This window comes from Nematolebias whitei, chromosome 16 (assembly GCF_014905685.2).
Source record: "Nematolebias whitei isolate Nwh7 chromosome 16, NemWhi1, whole genome shotgun sequence".
Lineage (NCBI taxonomy): Eukaryota > Metazoa > Chordata > Actinopteri > Cyprinodontiformes > Rivulidae > Nematolebias > Nematolebias whitei.
The window spans coordinates 41,303,299-41,324,810 of record NC_056513.1 but is presented as its reverse complement, the minus strand read 5'-3'; the positions used below and the strand labels follow the sequence as shown (position 1 = coordinate 41,324,810).

General features: G+C 42.4%; 1 protein-coding gene across 2 annotated transcripts in view; it reads right to left on the bottom strand.

Moving 5' to 3' along the window:
* Positions 1 to 21,035, bottom strand: part of LOC119422617 (UTP--glucose-1-phosphate uridylyltransferase) — a 31,302-nt gene extending 10,267 nt beyond the window's left edge. Inside the window, exons 1-5 of one of the 2 annotated variants that reach the window (XM_037690003.1) lie at positions 20,843 to 21,035; positions 13,106 to 13,221; positions 9,132 to 9,239; positions 4,182 to 4,367; positions 3,969 to 4,102 (exon numbers count right to left, since the gene is read on the bottom strand). In XM_037690003.1, coding sequence (XP_037545931.1) covers positions 3,969 to 4,102; positions 4,182 to 4,367; positions 9,132 to 9,239; positions 13,106 to 13,204 — 527 coding nt within the window. In that variant the 5' untranslated portion in view covers positions 13,205 to 13,221; positions 20,843 to 21,035. Of the gene's footprint in view, positions 1 to 3,968; positions 4,103 to 4,181; positions 4,368 to 9,131; positions 9,240 to 13,105; positions 13,222 to 14,303; positions 14,528 to 20,842 lie in introns of those variants that run through there. The other variant, XM_037690002.1, reaches the window with a different exon arrangement.
* Positions 21,036 to 21,512: the final 477 nt, after the last annotated feature.

The window sequence follows — 21,512 nt, the reverse complement described above, 5'->3', positions numbered from 1 at the left end:
TCACACCTTGAGCTCTGGCTGTAACCACACAAATGTTAATGGATAAAACGCATCGTGGCTCCCTCGGGCCTGCTCTGGCGGCCGGGGGGGGGGGGGGGGGGGGGGGGGCAATAAAGGCACAAAGGTTAAAGCCATCTCTCACTGGGTTTAAAGACAGGGAGTAAACGTTTGTTTCTAAACAAGATTTAAAAACAGCTAAAGAGCAGAGACAAACCATTACTATAATTTATTATGTCAACAAACAATTTAAAATAAATGTATCTTTTGACTTTATAAATGGACATAAAAGTTAATGTTTTGATCTTTACATGATGTGTGATGGGTATGACTCTCAGCTACTATCACACTAAAAAAAATACAATCTCACGTACAATGATAATGTTTTTACGCGTTTATCTAATTTAATTTTTTTAAATTTGCAGTTCCTAACTCCTCCAGGATAAATGCAGATTTCTGTTCCTGGTTTGTTTTTTTCTGTCTCATGTAAAAAGTTATTATCAGAAAACCACTTTGGGTTTAATTTGATGAATGTTGTCATGTGACCACTGACCCCGCCCTCTTTCCAGATTCCTCAATTATTTTGCTAAAACTGACAATTTGTGGGGAATAAAACCGTTTCTGTTGGATGCCTTAGTGTGCACGAAGATTTAAAATATGATGGAAAATAATAACTTGTTCAAATACATAATTTTTTTAAAAACTTTTCCTTACATTCCAGATCTATTCCATGTATTTATGTTGATGTAGACTGACGGGGCTAAAGATCTGTTTATGAAAATAGAAGTAAATGGTCTAGCTCAGGGGTGCCCACACTTTTTCAGCATGCAATCTACTTTTAAGTCAAAGCAACCAAGTCAAAGTGATCTACGTTCTACAAAAATACAAAACATATAAGAATTACTTATTTGTATAATATATGTTGATGTACCTTGCATAACTGCATGAACCTATATTGCGCAATATAACTCTGTACATGTTTTTTCATTACCTTACTTTGATAATTCAAGGATTCAAGGTTCTTTATTGTCATTCACGTTACATGTTGTACATAAGGTGGAACGAAACAGTGTACACAGGGTCCTAGTTACATCCAACAATAACAAAAGTATAAATTGTAAAAGAAATGGTAATAAGGTCTAAGGTATGAACTAGGAATACGCTAAACACTTTATAGTGCAAAAATAATACGCTGAACAGCAGCACAAACATGAGTCTAGGTGAGTAGATGAGTACAAATGAATACAGTAACATGAAATAAATCGGCAGCATGAGATCAGCAGCACATAAACAATCAAAGTGATGATTACAATGATTTTTTTCCACAGTGATTATTCTGGTTAGATTCATGAGTCTAACAGCCTCAGGGTAGAAGCTGTTCCTCAGTCTAGTGGTTCTACACTTAATGCTCCTCAACCTCCTTCCTGAGGGGAGCGGGGCAAAAAGTGTGTGTGCTGGGTGAGTGGGGTCCTTCATGATGCAGGTGGCCCTCTTCCTGCATCTGGAGGTGTAGATGTCTGTGATGGTGGGGAGGCTGACTCCAACATCTTCTGTGCAGCCTTCACCACTCTCTGCAAAGCTTTTCTTTCTGCAGCTGTGCAGCCTCCATGCCACACGTTGATGCTGGAGCACAGGATGCTCTCCACTGCACACCTGTAGAAGGAGGTGAGGACTGAGCTTCCCAGACCAGCTCGTCTCAACCGTCTGAGGAAGTAGAGCCTCTGATGAGCTTTCTTGATCAGGCTGGTGGTGTTGTTGCTCCAGCTGAGGTTGTCATTCATGTGTACACCCAAGTACTTGTAGCTGGAGACCACTTCCACCGCAGATCCTCCTATGTTCAGGGGTGTAGGTGTGTTTGTTCCATCTGAAGTCCACGACCATCTCCTTTGTCTTCTTCACATTGATGTGAAAGTTGTTCTTCCTGCACCAGCTCTCCAGATGTTCCACCTCCTGCCTGTAGCTGGACTCATCTTTGTTTGGGATGCATCCCACCACCCCTGTATCATCTGCAAACTTTACAATATGTCAGCCTGGATGGGTAGGTGACATGCAGTCATATGTGAGCAGAGTGAACAGGAGGGGGCTCAACACACAGCCCTGAGGAGAGCCAGTGCTGAGGATTATGGTGGATGAGGAGAAGTTGTGGATCCTCACAGACTGAGGTCTGTTTGTTAAGAAGTCCAGGACCCAGTTGCATACGGAGGGGCTTAGTCCTAGTGTGAGTAGTTTGCCATCAGGGTTTGGGGAGTCAATATGTTGAAGGTGGATCTGAAGTCCACAAAGAGCATACAGACCTAGGAGTCTTTCTGCTCCAGGTGGGTGAGAGCAGTGTGGACCACAGAGGAGATGGCATCCTCTGTTGATCGATTCTCATGGTATACGTACTGCTGAGGGTCCTTGTTGATGTTGATGGTAGCTTTGATTTGAGTCATGACCAGTCTTTCAAAACATTTAGCAAGTGTTGGGATGAGTGCTACTGGCCGGTAGCCATTCAGGCCAGTCACTGCAGAGCTTTTAGGAACTGGGATGATGGCGGCGGTCTTCAGGCAGGTGGGAACTGTTGCCAGGGTAAGGGAGGAGTTAAAGATGTCGGCCAGCACCTCGCAGAGCTGATCAGCACATTCTTTCATTACCTTCCTGGGGATGATGTCTGGGCCAGTTGCTTTGTGAGGATTAATTCTCCTGAAGGTACACCTTACTTCAGCTAAGGTCACGCTGAGGAACTCCTCTTCTGGTGGTGAGGTGAGTCTGGTGCTGGTTCAGGTCTTCAAAGCGTGCGTGATTTGCATGCATGACTTTCTTGCATGACTTGCACTGAATAGAGTCAGCCAGGGATGCAGAGTCTGGACAGTAGCTGCTGATAGCCAACCTCAAGCACATTTCCAAATGATAATCAGTCGTTGTGGAATGGTATTTGTATTTAATTATCTTCATGTGGGAAAAGGTTGACTCACATAAATAAGTGAAGCCGAATAATGCAGTCACTTTTCCTCTGTGAGTAAATTCCAGAACTGTCCAAGAGCCCTGGCCCTAAAGTGAATGTCAGCTTGTGCTGTCAAAACCTCATCGTCCACTCCAGATATCGGAAAACACCATCCAAATAAAAATGCACAACTGGGCTGTGTCACTCATGGCTAGACTCGTCCAATTGCAGTGAGAAACACTTGCAGTCCACGATATCCTTCCAAAGTTGCTGGGTCAAATCCTCAGACATGGCTTCACAGCGCCATGTAACTGTACTTCTTGATACCTGGAGAGCTTTGATGGAAGATAATATTTCTGGTTTGTTTTTAAAGTCTCGGATCAACAAGTCAGCTGCTTCAGACTCTTTTATCATCTCTCCATTTTGAAAGGACTTCTTGTGCTTTGATAGCTGCCTTCGCTTTTGTATCCAGCTGTGAGAAAAATTAATGCTGTCCGGATAACTGGGATTTTTGTTCCTTCACCTTTTTTTTTTCTCAGCTTGCTTTTCAGAAGGAAGTCAGTGTCGTAATTTTTATGAAGAGTACGAAAATGCCGCTCCACATTTCCTTTCTTCGGAATAACAATGGTAGACTGGTAGATGAGGAAAACGCACATCAAATATGACATCATGAAAAAAAGTCCTCCTCCCATTCTGTATGGAAATAGTAGAGTTTTTGCTGCTTAACTGGTCCAGCTCCCCCACTCATTTTAAACACTTTCTTGAGTTTAGAAGAAATGAATTAGAGGCTAACTAGGCAACTCGGTAGCTTGCTAGCATTTGGCGCGGTTGTGTGTGACCTATGTGTCAGAAAAGGTTAGGTCTCAGACTGGCTGTCAATCAAGTGACAAATTTCATAGTGAGGGTGGATGATGAGCTGACGTCTATTTTTTAATGCCATGCGATCTACACATAGTACCTTTGCAATCGACTGGTAGATCGCGATCGACATATTGGGCACCCCTGGTCTAGCTGGTACTGTGTGTGTGTGTGTGTGCACGCGCTTCACCTGCTCTGGTTGAACGTATGGATTTTCACCCGGTGGTGTGTGTATTTCTGCATGATCTTCTTCGTGTCTTCGTCAGTGTTGAAAGAGTTCATGAGGACGAGCGGCACGTCGGTGTTGAACTTTTTGTTCAGATGCTAAAAAACATAAACCCAGAAGATAAGCACATCACCATTTGAGCTGGACCGCTGTGTTTTTGTTCTGCACAGTTCCTACCTCGATCTGCTGCACCGTCAAATCCAGGAAGGTGTTCTCGTTGCGGACACTGATCAGACTCTTGGGGCCCTTACAGCCCATGCTGGTTCCCAGACCTCCATTGAGTTTGACCACTGCGAGCTTGTTGAGGCACTCGGTGATGTTGTTGGGGAGCCCCCTGGCCTTGATCCTGTCATATGGCTGGATCTAATAAAACAGCACAGAGGACACAAGCTTGACTGTAAAGACCTGAAATGTGAGCAACGTAAGATAAACTCACTGCACACAGTAAGAGTACGAGTTCTTCCAGTCAGGTATGACACTGTTGTGTTTACATGCATGAACAGCAGCTTAGCAAATTATAGCAAATCTTACACAAGAAGGTAGACCTGTTGTGAAAAAATGAATTGTTAATAATGATCTAAAGTAAAATGTTGTTAGATTTAGAGGCTAAAACATGTAACTCACCAAACACAACACACAGAATTCCCACCCGTATATACGAACACACAGTGCAAGGGTGGTGTTCATCATCTTCACCACGATGAAGAAGATTTCCTTGTGACTTTAACTATTTTTTAAAGTTTTTTCTCACTCATTCAGAAAATGGCCAATTCTAGGAGTTAACAAGAAAAAACAAAAAAAAACTAACTGGAGTTCTTCTGTTGTTGAAGATGTTTCGCTCCTTACTGAAGACACTTTCTCAAACCAAACTGGAATGGTTCTTCTTGGGGTTGCAAAGCTTTAAACTGCTCTGTTTCTTTGAGATGATCTTACTTGCAGATTAGTTTTGCTCCACACCCACCTGAGGGTTGTCAGCCTGGTCCTCATGACAAGAGTTTTGGTTGTATTCATTAAGGCATGAATCTAACTGGGAATTAGGGCTGAACAATTAAGCGCATTTGCAATAACATCATGATAAAACGAGATTTTCTAATCGCAAAAGCTGCGATCTGACAGGTCACGTGATCTGGTGACGTGAGGGAGTGGAAGAAGTCAACACTGCGCTTTCATCGGTCACACAATGGCATCCGGCTCGACTGAAGCTGATACATCTGAAAGTTTGGTACCAAAGAGGAGCAGCACGTCCGTTGTTTGGATTATTTTGTCCATAAGAAAGAAGACGCTGCGCAACAGCATGTATTGTTCAGAACCTGCCTTGTTGCTGTTGCTACCTCTCGAGGTAACACCACAAATCTTTATCAACACTGAAAAACACACCACAAAGACATTTACGATAGTTGCATGGCTAGAATGCCAACGACCAGTGCTTCAACTTGAAGTAAGCAAAGTAGCAGCCGACAGGGATCACTGACCGAACTGTTCAAAGGTAGGGATGCACAATATTATCGGCATGGTATCGGCCGATATGAGCGATAAAGTTAAATATCGGACATTGGCCATTCCATCAAAATAACTCACCAATATAAAAGGTGATGTTTATATCTATATCTATCTATGTATCTATATCTATATATCTATATACATCTATATATAGATATATACTGTATAAGGCACTGTTTTTGTATGACTGTTCGAGTGCTGTCATTGTGTTTGACAGAGTAAATGTCATGAATAAATTTGACATTAAACATAATCCAAGTTGTGTTGCATCATTTTCATTTACTTTTTTGGCATCTGCATTTGGTAGCAGGTCAAATTGACAAAGACCATGCAGAATAATTTAGTATTTTAATTCCCCAGCAGAGAAAACTATGAAGTCTCTGTAAGTAGGCCTAGGGGAAAATATCGGTATTGGTATTGGTTATCAGCAAAGAAGTTTTAACTTATTGGCATATCGGATATCGGCCAAAAATCCAATATCATGCATCCCTATTCGAAGGTATTACTCCGTGTGAATATAATTTGAAACGGCAGCGGGTAAAGATAATGGATGGATGGATGATGGATGATGGATGGATGGAAGGACGAACAGGCGGACAGATGGAAGGAAGTTCCACTGAGATCACAGATCTCTTGCAAGGGAGTCCTGGGCCAAACAAAGTCAACAACAAGAACTCTAGTTGCATTTTTCTGTTAAACTCGTAGGATCTGTACCTGAAAGACATTTGGACCCAGTGAAGTGTCGCTAAAAAGTGCCAGCTAAAACGCCCCCCTTGAATTTATTACTGTTGATAGATGTACTGAAAGATGTCTGGTATTGTTCAAGAGTTATCTTCAGCTCCGTGGACGTGTTGGAACTCAGGCATTAATGTCACATGACGCTGAGCTGGCTTAGCAGCTGTGACTTCAGCCATCAATAATTAGGGCGTCAGCTGGAGCCTCAAGGTCAAAATGAAACCTGACCCTTGTTCACAAACTCAAATAAATACAGAAGTCTGCAGGTTTTACCTGCGTGTCTGTTCACTGTTGTTGAAACAAAGGTTTTCATTATGGAAATGCTCAGAAATATAATTGTCAATATGTGGAACTTCTTCTCCAGAGTAGGTGTAAGGTTAGAAAACATGGTTCATGGGCTAAAGCTTCTGAACAAAAATAAGTTTTAATTTTCAGGTTATTACGTTTGTGCTGACACGACCAGACCCAAACAAGAAGCATAAAAGGTTTTCCACACGTCCTTCTACGTTCAGCAGGTACTGATTATCTCAAAGATTTAACAAGTTAAATGTTCTTTTGTTCTTGAAGCGATCTATCCTACAAAAACACACCTAGAAATCACAATGCTACCACCGCCGTGCTTTATAATTAAGCTTAAGCCTAATTTATTTAACATGATCAAAGTATGCAAATATATTTACTGTTTCATAAGAATGTTGCGTATTTTCTCAAATATCAGTGAACTGTAGCTACTGCCAGGATAGAGCTACAGCTATGATTTATGGCAAAGATTGCCCACACATAACTCATTTTGTGATTGGTTCTTACACAAATAAGTAAATAAATGTCCTTAAACCTGAAGTAAAGTTGTCCAAGTTCTTTCGTGTGAAATTCAGAGGCTTCACCTTCAAAACCCTGAGGGTGAAAAGCACAAACTGAGTTCAGGCTAACGACCAGTTTTATATTTGTTTACTGTTTATTTGTAACAGATGCGTATTAACTCCTTTAAAACAGGACTAACCATGTGTACGTGTTTTGCACAGGTACCCTCGGGTTACGGTGCTTCATATTCTTTTCCCTCTGTCAGGAGAAATGTCCTTGTTCTGCGCAGCCATCGTACGGTTGTTAGGTACCGGTGGTTGCATTTAGGCTGTTAAGGCCGTCAGGTGGGGGTGGGGGCTGGTGGTGGGTGGGGGATGTGTAGATAAGCATCCAAAGTCTCTCAGAAGACAAATACCATCGTCTGTGGCCTGACTCCTTGTGAATGCTGCGATGGTCAGACTATTCTTAGAGCTAACCTTCACTCTCAGGAGTATTTTGGGGCATACAGGATTGGGGGGGGAGGGGGGGAGATGGGGTTGAAAAGTGTATATGCCAAGTAAGTCAGCATGCAGATCATGAGCTGGTGTGACACTGAATGTTCTGCTCCCAGATCTGGTTACATTCACTCGTCTCTGAAGTGTCACTTTTATTCCAGTTCTCCCACGCGAGCTCAACAGTCCCAAATGTTAGGAACGATACAGGAGTCAGGCTAAATGATCAATACATGATTAGGTGGAGCTTCTGCTTTGCCTAGTTCAGAATAAAGCAAGTGAACCAAACTACTAACTACATCAAATGTTAAAACAGAACGAGGTTTCCTTTTAGTTTGTTCAGTGACCGAACAGCTCCAACCAACAACTTCTCTATGAGTTCATCTCTAATGGAAGCGTGAACTGGATATAATGGAACAAACCAAGAATGTGGAAATGTGTGATCAGCTCAGTGATGGCTCTCAGGTCACAGACTTTCCATGTGACTGTTGTTCACTCCTGGTGTCCAGATGTGACAAGTGTCCTTGGACTCAAAATGGCTTCCAGTGGCCAGACTGGCATTTTGCACTTTGCATGGCTGCTCCAGATTCAGACTCAGAAATGAGGCAAGACCTTGGGATAACAGTTCAATACAGCAAATGTTTTCACTGAAACCGCACGTAAGGCAACATTTGTTTTGTGTCTGGACACAGACAGAACAGCAGACTTGATTTAAATCCTCTCTAATATTAAATCTGATGACAGAAACCTGCAGTCACAACTACAAGCCTCGTTTAAACCTTACTCTACAAGAAGTCCAGTTCATGGAGATGAAGTGGACCCTTGAAGACGATCATTTAAAAAAATGGATGCAGGTAAAACACGAACTCTTCTGTTCAACTACAAACAGACCAGCTCATGAAGCTGCAGTCCCCGTCTTTGAATAAAATAAAATAAAAGTAGGTTGTGCAATCTGCAGCCTGTTGTTGTATGCAGACATTTCAACTTGTTCTGACGTCTGAACCAGGTCTGAAGTTGCTGCATACTCCAGAAGCCGTTAAATCGTCTCTCACTGATGTAGCTGTGCGATGAATATTGCATCATCTTGTTCTCAGAGCAGCTTCGCCCGCCTCCTCTCAACTCAAGGCTCAGCTGAACCTTTTTGCACAGGCGTTTGCACCAATTATTGTGTGACTGATCAGAAGAAGAGAAACTCTCGGACATTCATCTGTACGACTCTTCAAATACACTAAATTAGTCAAACGACCAAAAGCTCCTGGATGTTGATCCCAGACATTGTGCAAAGAGGAGTCCGTCTGGAAAAGTGTGGCGCTCTCTTTGTGACAGATTTGTGGCCGAACGGCAGAAGCAGTGATGGAGTGGACTCACTGACGTATACTGCAGTGGGAGCAGTTTCCCAGGAGCTCTGCACCTGAGTCTCATGTACTACAAACGCTGTGTGCAAAAACAAACGTTCCTCAACCACGTGACCACGAGTCGACTGTTCGGCTTCGGGTGGAGTACGCTGGACCCTTTATTGTGACCCCCTTAATCTGTCTGGCAGCACAGAGGATTACAACACGAACCCCAGAAAACAGTGACTGCAGGTACTGGGCCTTACCAACTCCTCCGGCGGTCGGTTGATCCTGGCCCACTCGACCGAGGGACCTTTGACCTGCAGGAATCTGTGAAAGAGGTTCTTGAAGCCATTGAAGTCTTTTCTGGAGACCTGAAACAGAAGCAACCAAACACACTGTCACAACTAACTGACATTCAGACGAAAACAAAAGTGATATGAATAAAAAACTTTCTTCTTTTAACAAAATGTGGCAAATATGATATTTTTACAAGTTTTGATTAAAGTGAGTAAGACGTTAGTACATTTAGACTCATGCTTCTTCATATTTATTGCCTTTAAAAATTAAAACTAATCTTGGAGGATAACTGTGTTAGGAAAAGTATTCCAAAGCTTAAATGATGAGGTTTGTATACTCGGTGTAGTCTGTCCTAAAAGATTGATGATTCTAATGGAAACATAAAAAACAGCATTAAAACAAAATAATCCATTAATTCAGGAAGTACTTCCATTGTTTAATTAATCTCTACATTTAGTGACACTTGATTTAATTGTATTTCACTTGAATGCCAGTTAATTTACTTTACATAGTGCAGTTTGATTTTAAAACCAATTATTCAACTGAAAAAGTCAACTGTCATTTACCAGACATTAATCTCCAGTTAGTTAGAGGTAGTGTTTTTAAAGTTGTATTTCTTGACCTTAAGAAAGTAATTATCCTTGTTAATAATGCAGTTCATGTGTCCTGCTTTATTTGTTTTACACTTAAATAGGCACTGACCTCAAGTTGTTTGCATACAAAATCACAAATCATCTTCTATCAAGTTGGCAACAGGCGTTCCACAAGGATCCGTCCTTGGACCCTTCCTATTTACGCTATATATGAACCCTCTTCCTTGTGTTTAATTATAATATTCAAATGTATGCAGATGATCTAAGAATTATTATTAAATGTGCAAATGTTTGTTTTATGTATAAGATCACACCTGCCATAACTTCTCCTCCACTTAAGAGTCAAAACCACAGCATGTCAGAGGACTGGACTGGAGTTCAGTTTTAGGGACTGAAAGACAATTATACTTGCAATTTATTACTTTTAAGTGTTTGACGTCCAACATTTAAAAAATAAATTACACTTTTATGAATTTATGTATGTGTCTGGAGGGTGTTGTCATGGCTGGTATTTTTAATACTTTAAGAGACTGAATAATTATATTTGATTTGTATATCTGAGGTTATAATCTTTTGTTTTAGCGTGACTTTGTGACCTGTGCAAAGAGAACGGATGAGAAGTTTTGGCCAATTCTGGCACATTTACAGGAACATTTATTAATGTGCACTGTCCTTAAACTGAACATAAATTATTAAATCTGATGGTAGAGTGAGGAATGTTAACAGTGTGGTGTATGATGAACACATCTTAGATAAACTACACATATGTTGATGTGTCTGTCCATCCCTGTGGTTTTTATTGGTTTGTATACCATTAAGAGATTTATAGTGGAATGCAGACTTTAAACCCAGATTAACTGAGAGTGAACAGCTGTGTGTTGGTGTGCAGGACCTCGGGGCTGTTCACCTTGAACTGCCCTGATTGAGCCTTCTCCGTGTGCTCAGACCGAGGACCTAATGGACTCTGTGTTTGCTGTTGTACTTTGCAAACATTTGTCCAGATACATGCAAACACAGATATATGAGGCCATGACTCTTGTTCCACTGAGCGACATTGTGCATGTGGACCAGCATAACAAAAGAAAGATAAATTTATTCAAATGGTCTCCGATGGTTTCAGTGAAGCACAGAGGCAAGTGCAGTGTGAAGTGAGTGTGTGACTTTTTGTGTTCCATCGGTGTATGAATGTGATAAAGCACTTATTAGTATTTATACAGATCTAGTAGAGTGCTGTATGAATGGGTATATGAGGACACAGATTGTAGTGTAAAGCGCTCTGAGTATCCTGATAAGATAGAAAGGCGTTATATAAATACAGTCCATTTATCATTCACTTTTAAGGAAACTTCAAACTGAACTACTTCTTAATCTTCTTCTTTTGGATTTTCCCTCTTCAGGTGTCTCCACAGAAAGTCATCTTCCTTCATCTCACTCTATCCTCTGCATCCTCTGTCCTCACTCCAACTACCTCCATGTCCTCTCTAACTGCATCCATATATCTTATCTTTGTCTTTTTCCTGGCAGCTGCATTTCTAACATCCTTCTACCAATATACCCACTGTCCCTCCGCTGGACATGTCCAAACCACTGTCCCTCCTCTGGACATGTCCAAACATCTCAGTCTGGTCTCTGTAACTTTATCTCCCAGTTCTTCAACCTGTGCTGTACCTCTGAAGATCTCATTCCTAGTCTTATCCATCCTTGTCACTTCTACGAACCTCAACATCTTCGTTTCTGCCACTTCCAGTTCTGTCTCCTGTCTTTTTGTCCACGTCTCTGTCTCCAGACAATACAATACAACATAGCTGGTCTCACCACTGTCTTGTAAACTTTGCCTTTGACCTTTGCTGACACCTTTTGTTGCAAATCACTCCTGAAACTTTTCTCCATCCACTCCATCCTGCCTGGACTCTCTTCTTCACTTCTTTACGACACTCCCCATTTTCCTGGACAGTGGACCCCAAGTACTTGAAGTCCTGCACCTTTATGACCTCTGCTCCTTGTAGCCTCGCTGTTCCACCAGCCTCCCACTCATTCACACACATGTACTCTGTCTTACTAGGCTGACTTTCATTCCTCTTCTTTTAAGTGCATACCTCCACCTCTCCAAGCTCTCTTCCACCCTTTTCCCTGTTCTCACCACAGATCACATCATCTGCAAACATCATCGTCCACGGGGATTCCTGCCTGACCTCATCTGTTAGTCGGTCCATCACCACAGCAAACAAGAAGAGGCTCAGAGCTGATCCTTGATGCACTCCCACCTCCACCTTGAAGCTATCATTCACTCCTACAGCACATCTCACCACTGTCCTGCTGTCCTCATACACGTCCTGCTGTCCTCATACATGTCCTGCTGTCCTCATACATGTCCTGTACCAGTCTAACATGCTTCTCTGCCACTCCAGATTTCCTCGAGCAACACCACACCTCCTCCCTCGGCACCCTGTCATATGCTTTTTCTAAATCCACAAAGACACAATGGAGTTCTTTCTGACCCTCTCTGTACTTCTCCATCAGCATCCTCAAAGCAAAGATGGCATCTGTGTGTGAGGATTGTGCCGTTTTGTGGTGTGTCTCATTCCTGCTCCTCAACTATTCCCCTCACAGTTCACTTTCCTCCTTTGCCACCTGTTGTGTGTGTCCCAGGTGTTGCCACTTTGTCTTGTTAGTGTTTGTGCATATAAACCCGAGTCTTTGTGTTTCTTGTTGTCCTGGCATTAGTTATTGGTTCCTGGTTCCTTGTTACCTGTACCTTGTGACCTGTCCTGTCTACCTCCTTGTCCCTTGTGATCCCAGAAACTATGTAAGTTGCTGCCCCGTCAGCTTTGCTCTTGTTCATTTAAATGAATCGTTTATTTTTGCAAGTGGACATGAGTCATCCTGCCAGTAACATTATTGTAAGCATATGTGTTTTAATAAAGGGGTTATGAGGTATTGTTAGAAATATGTCTTTTCCCAATAACTCAGTAAATCTGGTAAAACTCTGATATCCCAACTTTTCACCTGTCTTGAATGCACCGTTCCCTTTGTGAAACTAGAGCGTTCAAAATCACATTCACAGACAGTTGATCCGTGCGCTCGTGTTAATGGATTCCTCCACAGCAGGTGATTTGTGCACGTGTATTTGACAATTTGTATTCTTACTTGTGTAAACTGAAATGTGTACCTTAGAAAAACTTGATGCATTTGTCAGACTTGTGGTATGCTTGTGTGACTCCATTTGAGACTGATTTAGCTTCATGATATCCAAGCTAATCTTTGGTTCAGTGCGATAGGTCATATTTACTCCATGCTGCAACATTTCTCCTCTGATTTGGGACCTTTGGAGCTACAGCTGAACCCACCCCTGCTTCAGCTTTGTCGGCTGTAGCCAGCAGCGCCTCCAGCTCCCGGTGCATGGAGTCCTCGTGCTGCTGACGGAGCTTCTCCTCAAACTCTGTCATGGCTCCTCTGGTCAGAGCTGTGAACACACAGATGGAGAATAGTTAAAAAGTTTCAAACAGAAACGAGGAGTCTAAAGTCTAAATTCAAGGTGATCGGGAAATTCTAGGGATGCACGATATTATCGGCATGGTATCGTTCGGCCAATATTAGCAATAAAGTTAAATATTGGACATTGACCATTCCATCAAAATAACTCACTGATATAAAAGTCTTCTGTTTTAAGTTAAATTTTAATTTAAGAGACTGTCAAGTATATCTATTAATGCACTACTACTTGTGCGCTTTTCATTTGTCGCTTGTGAACGGGTTGAGTTTATATTTGTGACAATTTATTAATTTGCACTGTTCGAGCGTTGTCATTGTGTTAGAGAGAGTAAATGTCATGAATCAATTTGACATTAAACATAATCCAAGTTGAAGTGTTACATCATTTTCAGTCCCTTTTTTTGGCTTCTGCATTTGGCAGCAGGTCACGCTGACAAAGACCATGCAGAATACTGTAGTATTTTAACTCCACAGCAGAGAAAGCTATGTAGTCTCTGTAAGTAGGTCTAAGGGGAAAAATTATCGGTACTGGTATAGATTATCGCCCAAATAAGTTTTAACTTATTGGCATATTGGATATCAGCCCAAAATCCAATATCGTGCATCCCTAGGAAATACAACTGCTTTACACCTTCTACTTAAATCAAACTCACTCTATACTCTGACATCTCATTATAAAGCAGAGAAAAACGGGAATGAACATCGTGGATGTTGTTAAACAGAGCACAACCAAAGTTATATAAACTGTAAAGGTTAGAAACAGAAAGTGTCTGAAAGCTGAAGATATCTGCTTGTTCCCATACGATGAACATCACAGACAGTCAGGTTATCTTTTCAAGGTCTCTCGTAGGAGAATAAATAAAGCCTTTCTTCACAAACACCAAGAAGAAATCAAAGAATGCTTTAAAAGCAAAATATGCTCTTAGTTGTGATCATGACAAAGCTGAGCTTTGAGCGTGGTTTCAGTAGATCCATTCTGAACTTTTGTTGGTACAAGGTGTCAAACATGAGATGTGACCGGCTGCAGGAACACGAACCACAGAACAAGCTTACCAGCTACAGTTAGAGACATTTTGGGACTTCGCTCTGTTTAAAGAACAGGAAGGATCTGAAGCAGGGGAGAAGCTGGCAGGAGATGGAGGCAGGTGAAGCTGTTCAGTCAGTCCATGTGCAAAATAACAAGTCAGAACTGGTCCCCAGGAACAAACAGCCTCCGTCTGAGAACAATACACGTCCTCCTTATCCTCAGCTCAGAGCAAGCCCACAGACCTGCAGCTGCTAACCCGAGCTGGACCCAGGACAGCCCACAGACACACACCAATCAGAGAGTCAAAGTGTGTGTGGGGGGAGGTTGTCAGCGTCCTGCCCACTCGTCATGTCACTCACCCTTCTGAGCACAGTAAGGCTCAAAGCTGAGCCTCTTGGAGATGATGGCTTTATGGCTGCACCATAAGAAACATGCAGCTGCATTATTAGTGTTAAATGTTGCAGCAATGAGCTCTGATGTGATAAATCCACCGCTGTGTAACTACAATGTTAACAGCTCTTTATTTAAAAGACTGGCATCCATGTGTCAAATGTCTAATTTTTGCATGTAATCATTCTCTGAGATTTCTTTGGATTCTCCTGCAGTTTTTATATTGTGTTAAAAAAAGATGCAGAAAAACTGGTCCATGCATTTGTCACGTCTAGAATGGACTATTGCAATGGTTTATTATCTGGATGTCCAAATACTTCTTTAAGACGTCTTCAGTTGATCCAAAATGCTGCTGCCAGAGTCTTAACTGGAGTTAGTGGGAGAGATCATAGCTCTCCAGTTTTAGCTTCTCTCCATTGGCTCCCTGAAAAATCCAGAATAGAATTCAAAATCTTACTTCTAACCTAAAAAAGCTCTCAACAACCTGGCTCCATCTTATATTACAGATCTATCCTTAACATTACTTTCAGGTTCACCTGGACTTATACCTGGACCTACCATTCCATGTTCGTCTGTCTCTCCTTCCTGTCCTCTCAACCAGCCGGTCAAAGCAGATGGCCGCTTGTCTGGTTCTGCTGGAGGTTTCTTCCTTTAAAAATTGAGTTTTTCCTTTCCACTGTTGTCACTGTGTCCTGATGCATGCTCAATAATCCAGGTAGAAAAATCCAAAAAAGTTCAATCTGGTCCTCTGGACATTCAAAAAACAAGAAAAAAAAAAAAAAAAAAAAAAGTAGAAACGTTTCGTCTCTCATCCGAGAGACTTCCTCAGTCTGAGGTGCTGTATTCAGCTCTGTCTCTTAAATAGCACCTTCTCAGAGTGGATCAACCAGTTTTGCTGCTGACAACCAAAACCAGCTGATCACATGCTCAAGAAGGACCATCAGCCTAACAATGGATCATTAGCACACTGATGGCTGTTTACTACTCACAGAGGGCTGAGTGATACTAGCAATCACAGCATTGTAAGAGGGGGACAGTTGAACCCGGAGGCCTCCACCCCTGTTTAATGATGGATGATTTCTTTTCACAAAGATGGCCTCCTTTACTCCTCTCTCAAACCATCGTTCCTCTCTGTCCAGGATGTGAACATCTTCATCCCTGAAAGAGTGACCGCTGGTCTGGAGATGAGTGTAGACCGCAGAGTCCTGGCCTGATGATGTTGATCTTCTGTGCTGGGCCATCCTTTTGGCCAGTGGCTGTTTAGTTTCCCCGATGTAAGACTGATCACCCTCCTGACACTGAACAGCATACACAACATTACTCCGTTTGTGCCGGGGGACTGGATCTTTGGGATGAACCAGTCTTTAATGTATTTTGGGGTTTAAAAGCCACTGGGACGTTATGTTTAGAAAATAAACGTCTCAGTTTCTCTGATACTCCCTCAACATATGAGGAACTTTACTAATTGGCTTTTATGTGAATGTTCCTGTAAAGTGCCCTGAGACAACTTTGTTGTGATTTGGCGCTTTATAAATAAACTGAATTGAATTCATATGAATTCATGAATATGTGTTTTGATCCTGTATGCTCCACACTGGTTTGTCGTCATTATCTGCATCGTTTTTATGTCTATATTCTGATTTACCTCATTTTGTATTTTGCTTTGTGTGTTACCTGTTGTTTTGTCTGTACAACACTTTGGTTGGCCTTGTTGCTGTTTTAAGTGCTTTATAAATAAAGTGGTATGGTATGAATCTACTTTCTATACAGGACTAGTTAGTTCATGGATCAGGTTTAAAAATTCCTTTGGAATGAAACATCATAAATGAGCCATTTAAAGTTTATGCATTTACATTTCAGAACAATAATACAATAAGACCAACAGGACCCTAGTCATACCAACACTTGATCTATAACTTCCTGCACTTCCTGCTTGCTCTTGACGAAGACGGACCCTTTTCCTCCCGCTCCTCCTGCTCTCTCTCTTGTTCTGTAAATCTTTTTCTGAGCCTCTCTCTACATATCTTCTGAATTGTAAATTATGGATCTGGTCAGCTGGTCTCTCAACGCAAGTGATAAAACTTTCTCAACAAGAAGACAGGGCGAAGGAGAGCCCTCATGCCCTGAAGGGACACTCGCAGCTGGACACACTATGGATTCCTGGGGGGGCAATGAAAGATGATGTTTCTGTTCTTATTGTCCATTGAGGATGTAGAAACATATTCAATTAAATTCAATTCAAAAATACTTACTTAATTAATTATTTATTAATTATTATATATAACTGGATTTATGATAACAGGTTTTCTGCTTTTTGGAGTTGGCAGGTATCTGACGTATTGACAAATTCAGAAGACGTAGGCAGCGGTTCTGGCAACTGTGAGGCTGCTTGTTTTGTGTGAAGGAATGTGCCACACTTCGAGTGCCCAGGCTCAGACACTTTGTGAGCTAACTGGAGTTGCATTCGGGCACAAAAAATCTGATCTGACCCGGCCCCAGCCCGCAGTCATAATTTCCGAACCCCACTCGACCCGACGAATTAACAGTAATTACCGGTCCGAACCTGGACACCCCCCCCCCCCCCCCCCCAAAAAAAAACAAAACATTTTTAATTAGTTAACAGTCGGGAACGCGCTGCTGAATAAAAGCGGTATAAGATTCGGAGCTGAGAGGTTTGTACTTTCATAGCCGTCAAAGAGTATTTACACCCCGTCTCTGCCTGCATTCTTCAGAAATACTGAGACACGCGTCTGCTTTGTGATCTCACCGGTTTGGGTCGTCGACCGCACGTGTCCGCTGAGTGCAGCAGCAGAATGAATGTCCATTTGGGCGATGGATTGCTGCCTGGCAGTACAGTCCCATCTGAAGCTTAAATGAACTTTTTACCTCTTTCAAGACCAGTCAGCTCACGGTGAAATGACCGTGTGTGGCTGGTGATTGTATGGCAGGCCATGTTATCATATAATTGGATCACGGCTGATCCTGACCTAATTAAAAGCCCGAGACCGTTCTGGCCATTAATCACACTATAACTGCCCGGCCCTAATCCGGGTCGGGTTTCAGGTTTGGTTTAGAAATGACAGCTCTAGAGCTAACCCGTAAGTTGGACGCAATTTCTGAGAATCGCAAGCTACTTGCAGCCCCTGGAACTCACTGGCGTGAAGGAATCGACCTCGGAGAAGGCAACAAGCTTGGTCCGGCAGAGTGACCACAAAATTTGGCTGTTTGGAGTCGTCATTGAGACGTACCAGCAAAACTATGAAGGCAGCAGGAAAAAAAATCAAGCAGAGTCGGCCTGTCCCAAAACAAATGTTTTTATCTGAATCTGGCTTCCCCACTTGGCCTTGAATAGGCCAACTCAAATTCTCCTGGATGTTAAGTGAACAAGAAGCTCCGCTCCCCCACTCCCCTACCTTTCCTGAGGACATCTGTGGACCTGTATCAGAGCTGAGGCGGCTGATAGACACTGTGCCATCTCTTATTAGGACTATGGGACTCAACTCACACATAATACATAAATGTATTATGATGTCATTATTACGTTGCTGTTTATGTGCTAGGTCTTTTTTTCCAACTTTCACACTGTGCCCTGGCCAGGACAGTGCGAGATGCGATTTTTTTTATTTTTTTACCTCCCCTCCCCTCGTGTTTCTCTTTTCCTTATCTACTTTTGTCTGTCTGAAACAGGTCTCACTTGTAAATGAGTCATTTAGGCTCAGTGGAAACAAAAAAAACCAACATGTTGAACATTTAATCAAGCATGAAAGGACTTTTAAGACGGGTTTTCTTTAGATGTTCTGGCCTCAGCTCAACAGATACAGAAGAATATTTTACCGATATACTTATAAAACAAACCAGGACAACTTACAGCCCTAAAGTGTGCTGCATAAGAGTGATTCAAGCAAATTATTGGTCATGTTAAAATTGTTCTCCTGCAGATTAACTAAAAGGAGAATTCTAATGCCATTTGGTCTAAAACAATTCAGTATTTACTATTTCTAAAAAATATTAAAGAACATGAAGCTATACTATCAAATCTTGACAATACCAGCTTATGATAAACACTCCCTTACGTGGATAACAAAAGAAGAAGAATGAATTCTCGAATATGAAGACAGAGAATCTGGTTCATCTGCGGTTCAAAGACTCGGCTGTGCAGCTGACACCACGCAGGGTTACAGTGTGAACATTTTAACTAGTCTGGCTCTTATGGTCAATTAAAACTTCTTGTTTATTTGAGGTCAAAACTTTTGTAATTTTCTGAAGTGAGGCAGTCTCTGCAACAAAACCGTTTCTCCACCAAAATGATCAAGCTGAGCCTTCATACAATCAGCAGTTAATAAGATTTTATATCCCGTTTGGTTCCTCTTTGAGTCAATCATCCGTTGGAGCTTTTCTTTTTAATAACTCAGACTATGAATATAATGGTTCTGTGATGTGTTCACGTGTAAACACAACTTCATCAGTGTGGACGTTTTGAAGCTGAATACAGAAAGTGACATACAATCAGTTTCCTTCTAATTTTATTAAGTTCATAATTCATTTTGGATGCACAGGATCCAAAATGTTCAGTGTTTTGTTGCTTACACAAAAACTAATTTTCTCAGAGGTTTTCGAGGCATGAAGGTGAAGTCTGTGCAACAAAAAGGCATAAAAACTGTGATAAACGATAATTAGTAATTACTGTCAAATTTAAGAAGAAATGTTAGCTAATTTTTGTGTGTAGTACCTTTTTTGACCACTGGATGGCAGTATAAGACTGTTTGAAGTGAAGGATGGATAGTGAGGGAGCGAGCAGCGTGAAGGGAGGCCCCTTGACATGACATGGGCTGTCTCTCTTCAGTTCTCAAAATGGCAGACGTTTGGTGTGGTTTGAGCTCTTTAGCATAGCATTTTTCACACAAAGCTTTTAATAAAAAACAGTAAACAAGTTCTCAGCTTCTTTTTGCAGGAAAAAAAAAAACTTTTCACGTGAAGGCACGGGTTTCAACCGTGAATTTTGGAGTTTTGACAAGACGGAGTTTTTTTCCCCCGAGGTCGACCTGTTAGCTTAGCTTCTCAGCTTTGCTGCTTTTAACGATGAAAAAACGTAATTTTGGACGATTAAAGTGGATTTTAAAGAGAAAAGAGAAAGGGAGGGGTCAGTGAAGAACACCGGGGTTGAGCCTTTTGTCTTCCAGTGTCTTCAGTGGAAAGAGAGAGACACGAAGAAATGATAAAGCTGATAAATGAAAATGAGGTTGATCATTTGTATTTAACATGCGATTAATTGCTTTATTGTTTTATCACGACAGGATTAGTGCTGCGTGGGTTTTCTCCAGGTACTCTGGTTTCCTCCCACAGACCAAAAACATGCACGTTAGACTGACTGGCAACTCTAAATTGTTCCTGAGTGAGTGAGAGAGTGAATGGTTGTTTGTCTCTATGTGTCCCTGTGATGGACTGGAGACCTGTCCTGGTGTCCCTGTGATGGACTGGAGACCTGTCCTGGTGTCCCTGTGATGGACTGGAGACCTGTCCCGGTGTCCCTGTGATGAACTGGAGACCTGTCCAGGTGTCCCAGTGATGGACTGGAGACCTGTCTCTGTGTCCCTGTGATTGACTGGAGACCTGTCCCGGTGTCCCAGTGATGGACTGGAGACCTGTCCAGGTGTCCCAGTGATGGACTGGAGACCTGTCCAGGTGTCCCAGTGATGGACTGGAGACCTGTCCAGGTGTCCCTGTGATGGACTGGAGACCTGTCCAGGTGTCCCAGTGATGGACTGGAGACCTGTCCAGGTGTCCCAGTGATGGACTGGAGACCTGTCCAGGTGTCCCAGTGAGCACATTATTATTAATGAACCCACCGGTGGGCCTGATTTGGCCCCCGGGCCGTCAGTTGAACCCGCTGTTGTTCTGTTTTTTAAACGTCTCGAGCATTCAGACTGTTCTGAACGTATTTCTACTCTGGAACACTTTAGATCCCTTTAGTCCCGTACTGTACCTGCCTTGCCTTCAGGTTATTCCAATATTGTTGGGAATTGTTTTATTTTGACGACTTGTTTTCTGCGGGACAAATGATCAGACACACAGCGAAGCAGACACGACAGAGCTGTTGAATCGAGACACCAGACTTGCGTCCAGTTTTCGTGCACGAGGAGAGCCACAGCTGTCGCAAAGCTCTTTTCTTACCCACCTTACAGGGTCAAAGCAGCGGGACCGCTTTGGAAACTACCTCCAGACAACACGCCTCAGACTGGGGCCACCCCGAGCTGTGACACCGACGATTCAGCGCCGGGACGAAAGGTCAGGTCACAGGGTGTAAAGCATAGATGTCTATGGTGTCAAGCCTCTGAAATAGTCTCTGCTGCTTCAACCATCCTCCGTCTGAGCGCAGTGACGTAACGGCGCGGACAGAAGCCCACAGCACCCATTGGTCGAAGACGCCTGTCAGTCAAACAGCTACACATACGTGTCCCGCCCACCTCGGACTAAGCTCATCTCCATCGGTTTTTAAAGCAGGTTTAGCCTCAACTAATTCAAATTATTTTAAACTCAGCGCATTTTCCATGTTACCTTCATGTTATATTCGCCTATGAGTTGTGTTAACGTTAAATATTACAAAGGTAGTACTAGATGTACTAAGATTAAGTGTACTGAAGATGTATAACAGGAAGTGGTTCGTTCCGCGTGTCGATGCTGCCCCCTGGTGGTCATCTTCACTCCCTGCAGGCACTGCAAGGCAGCACTAAGGCTGCTTGTAAACTGATGAAAACCTTTCAAGTCCAAATCTTTTATCAGGGTAAGAAAAGCTACTTTTCAAAACGTACAGGTCATCGGTTCATTAAAGCCGTACATGTTTTGTC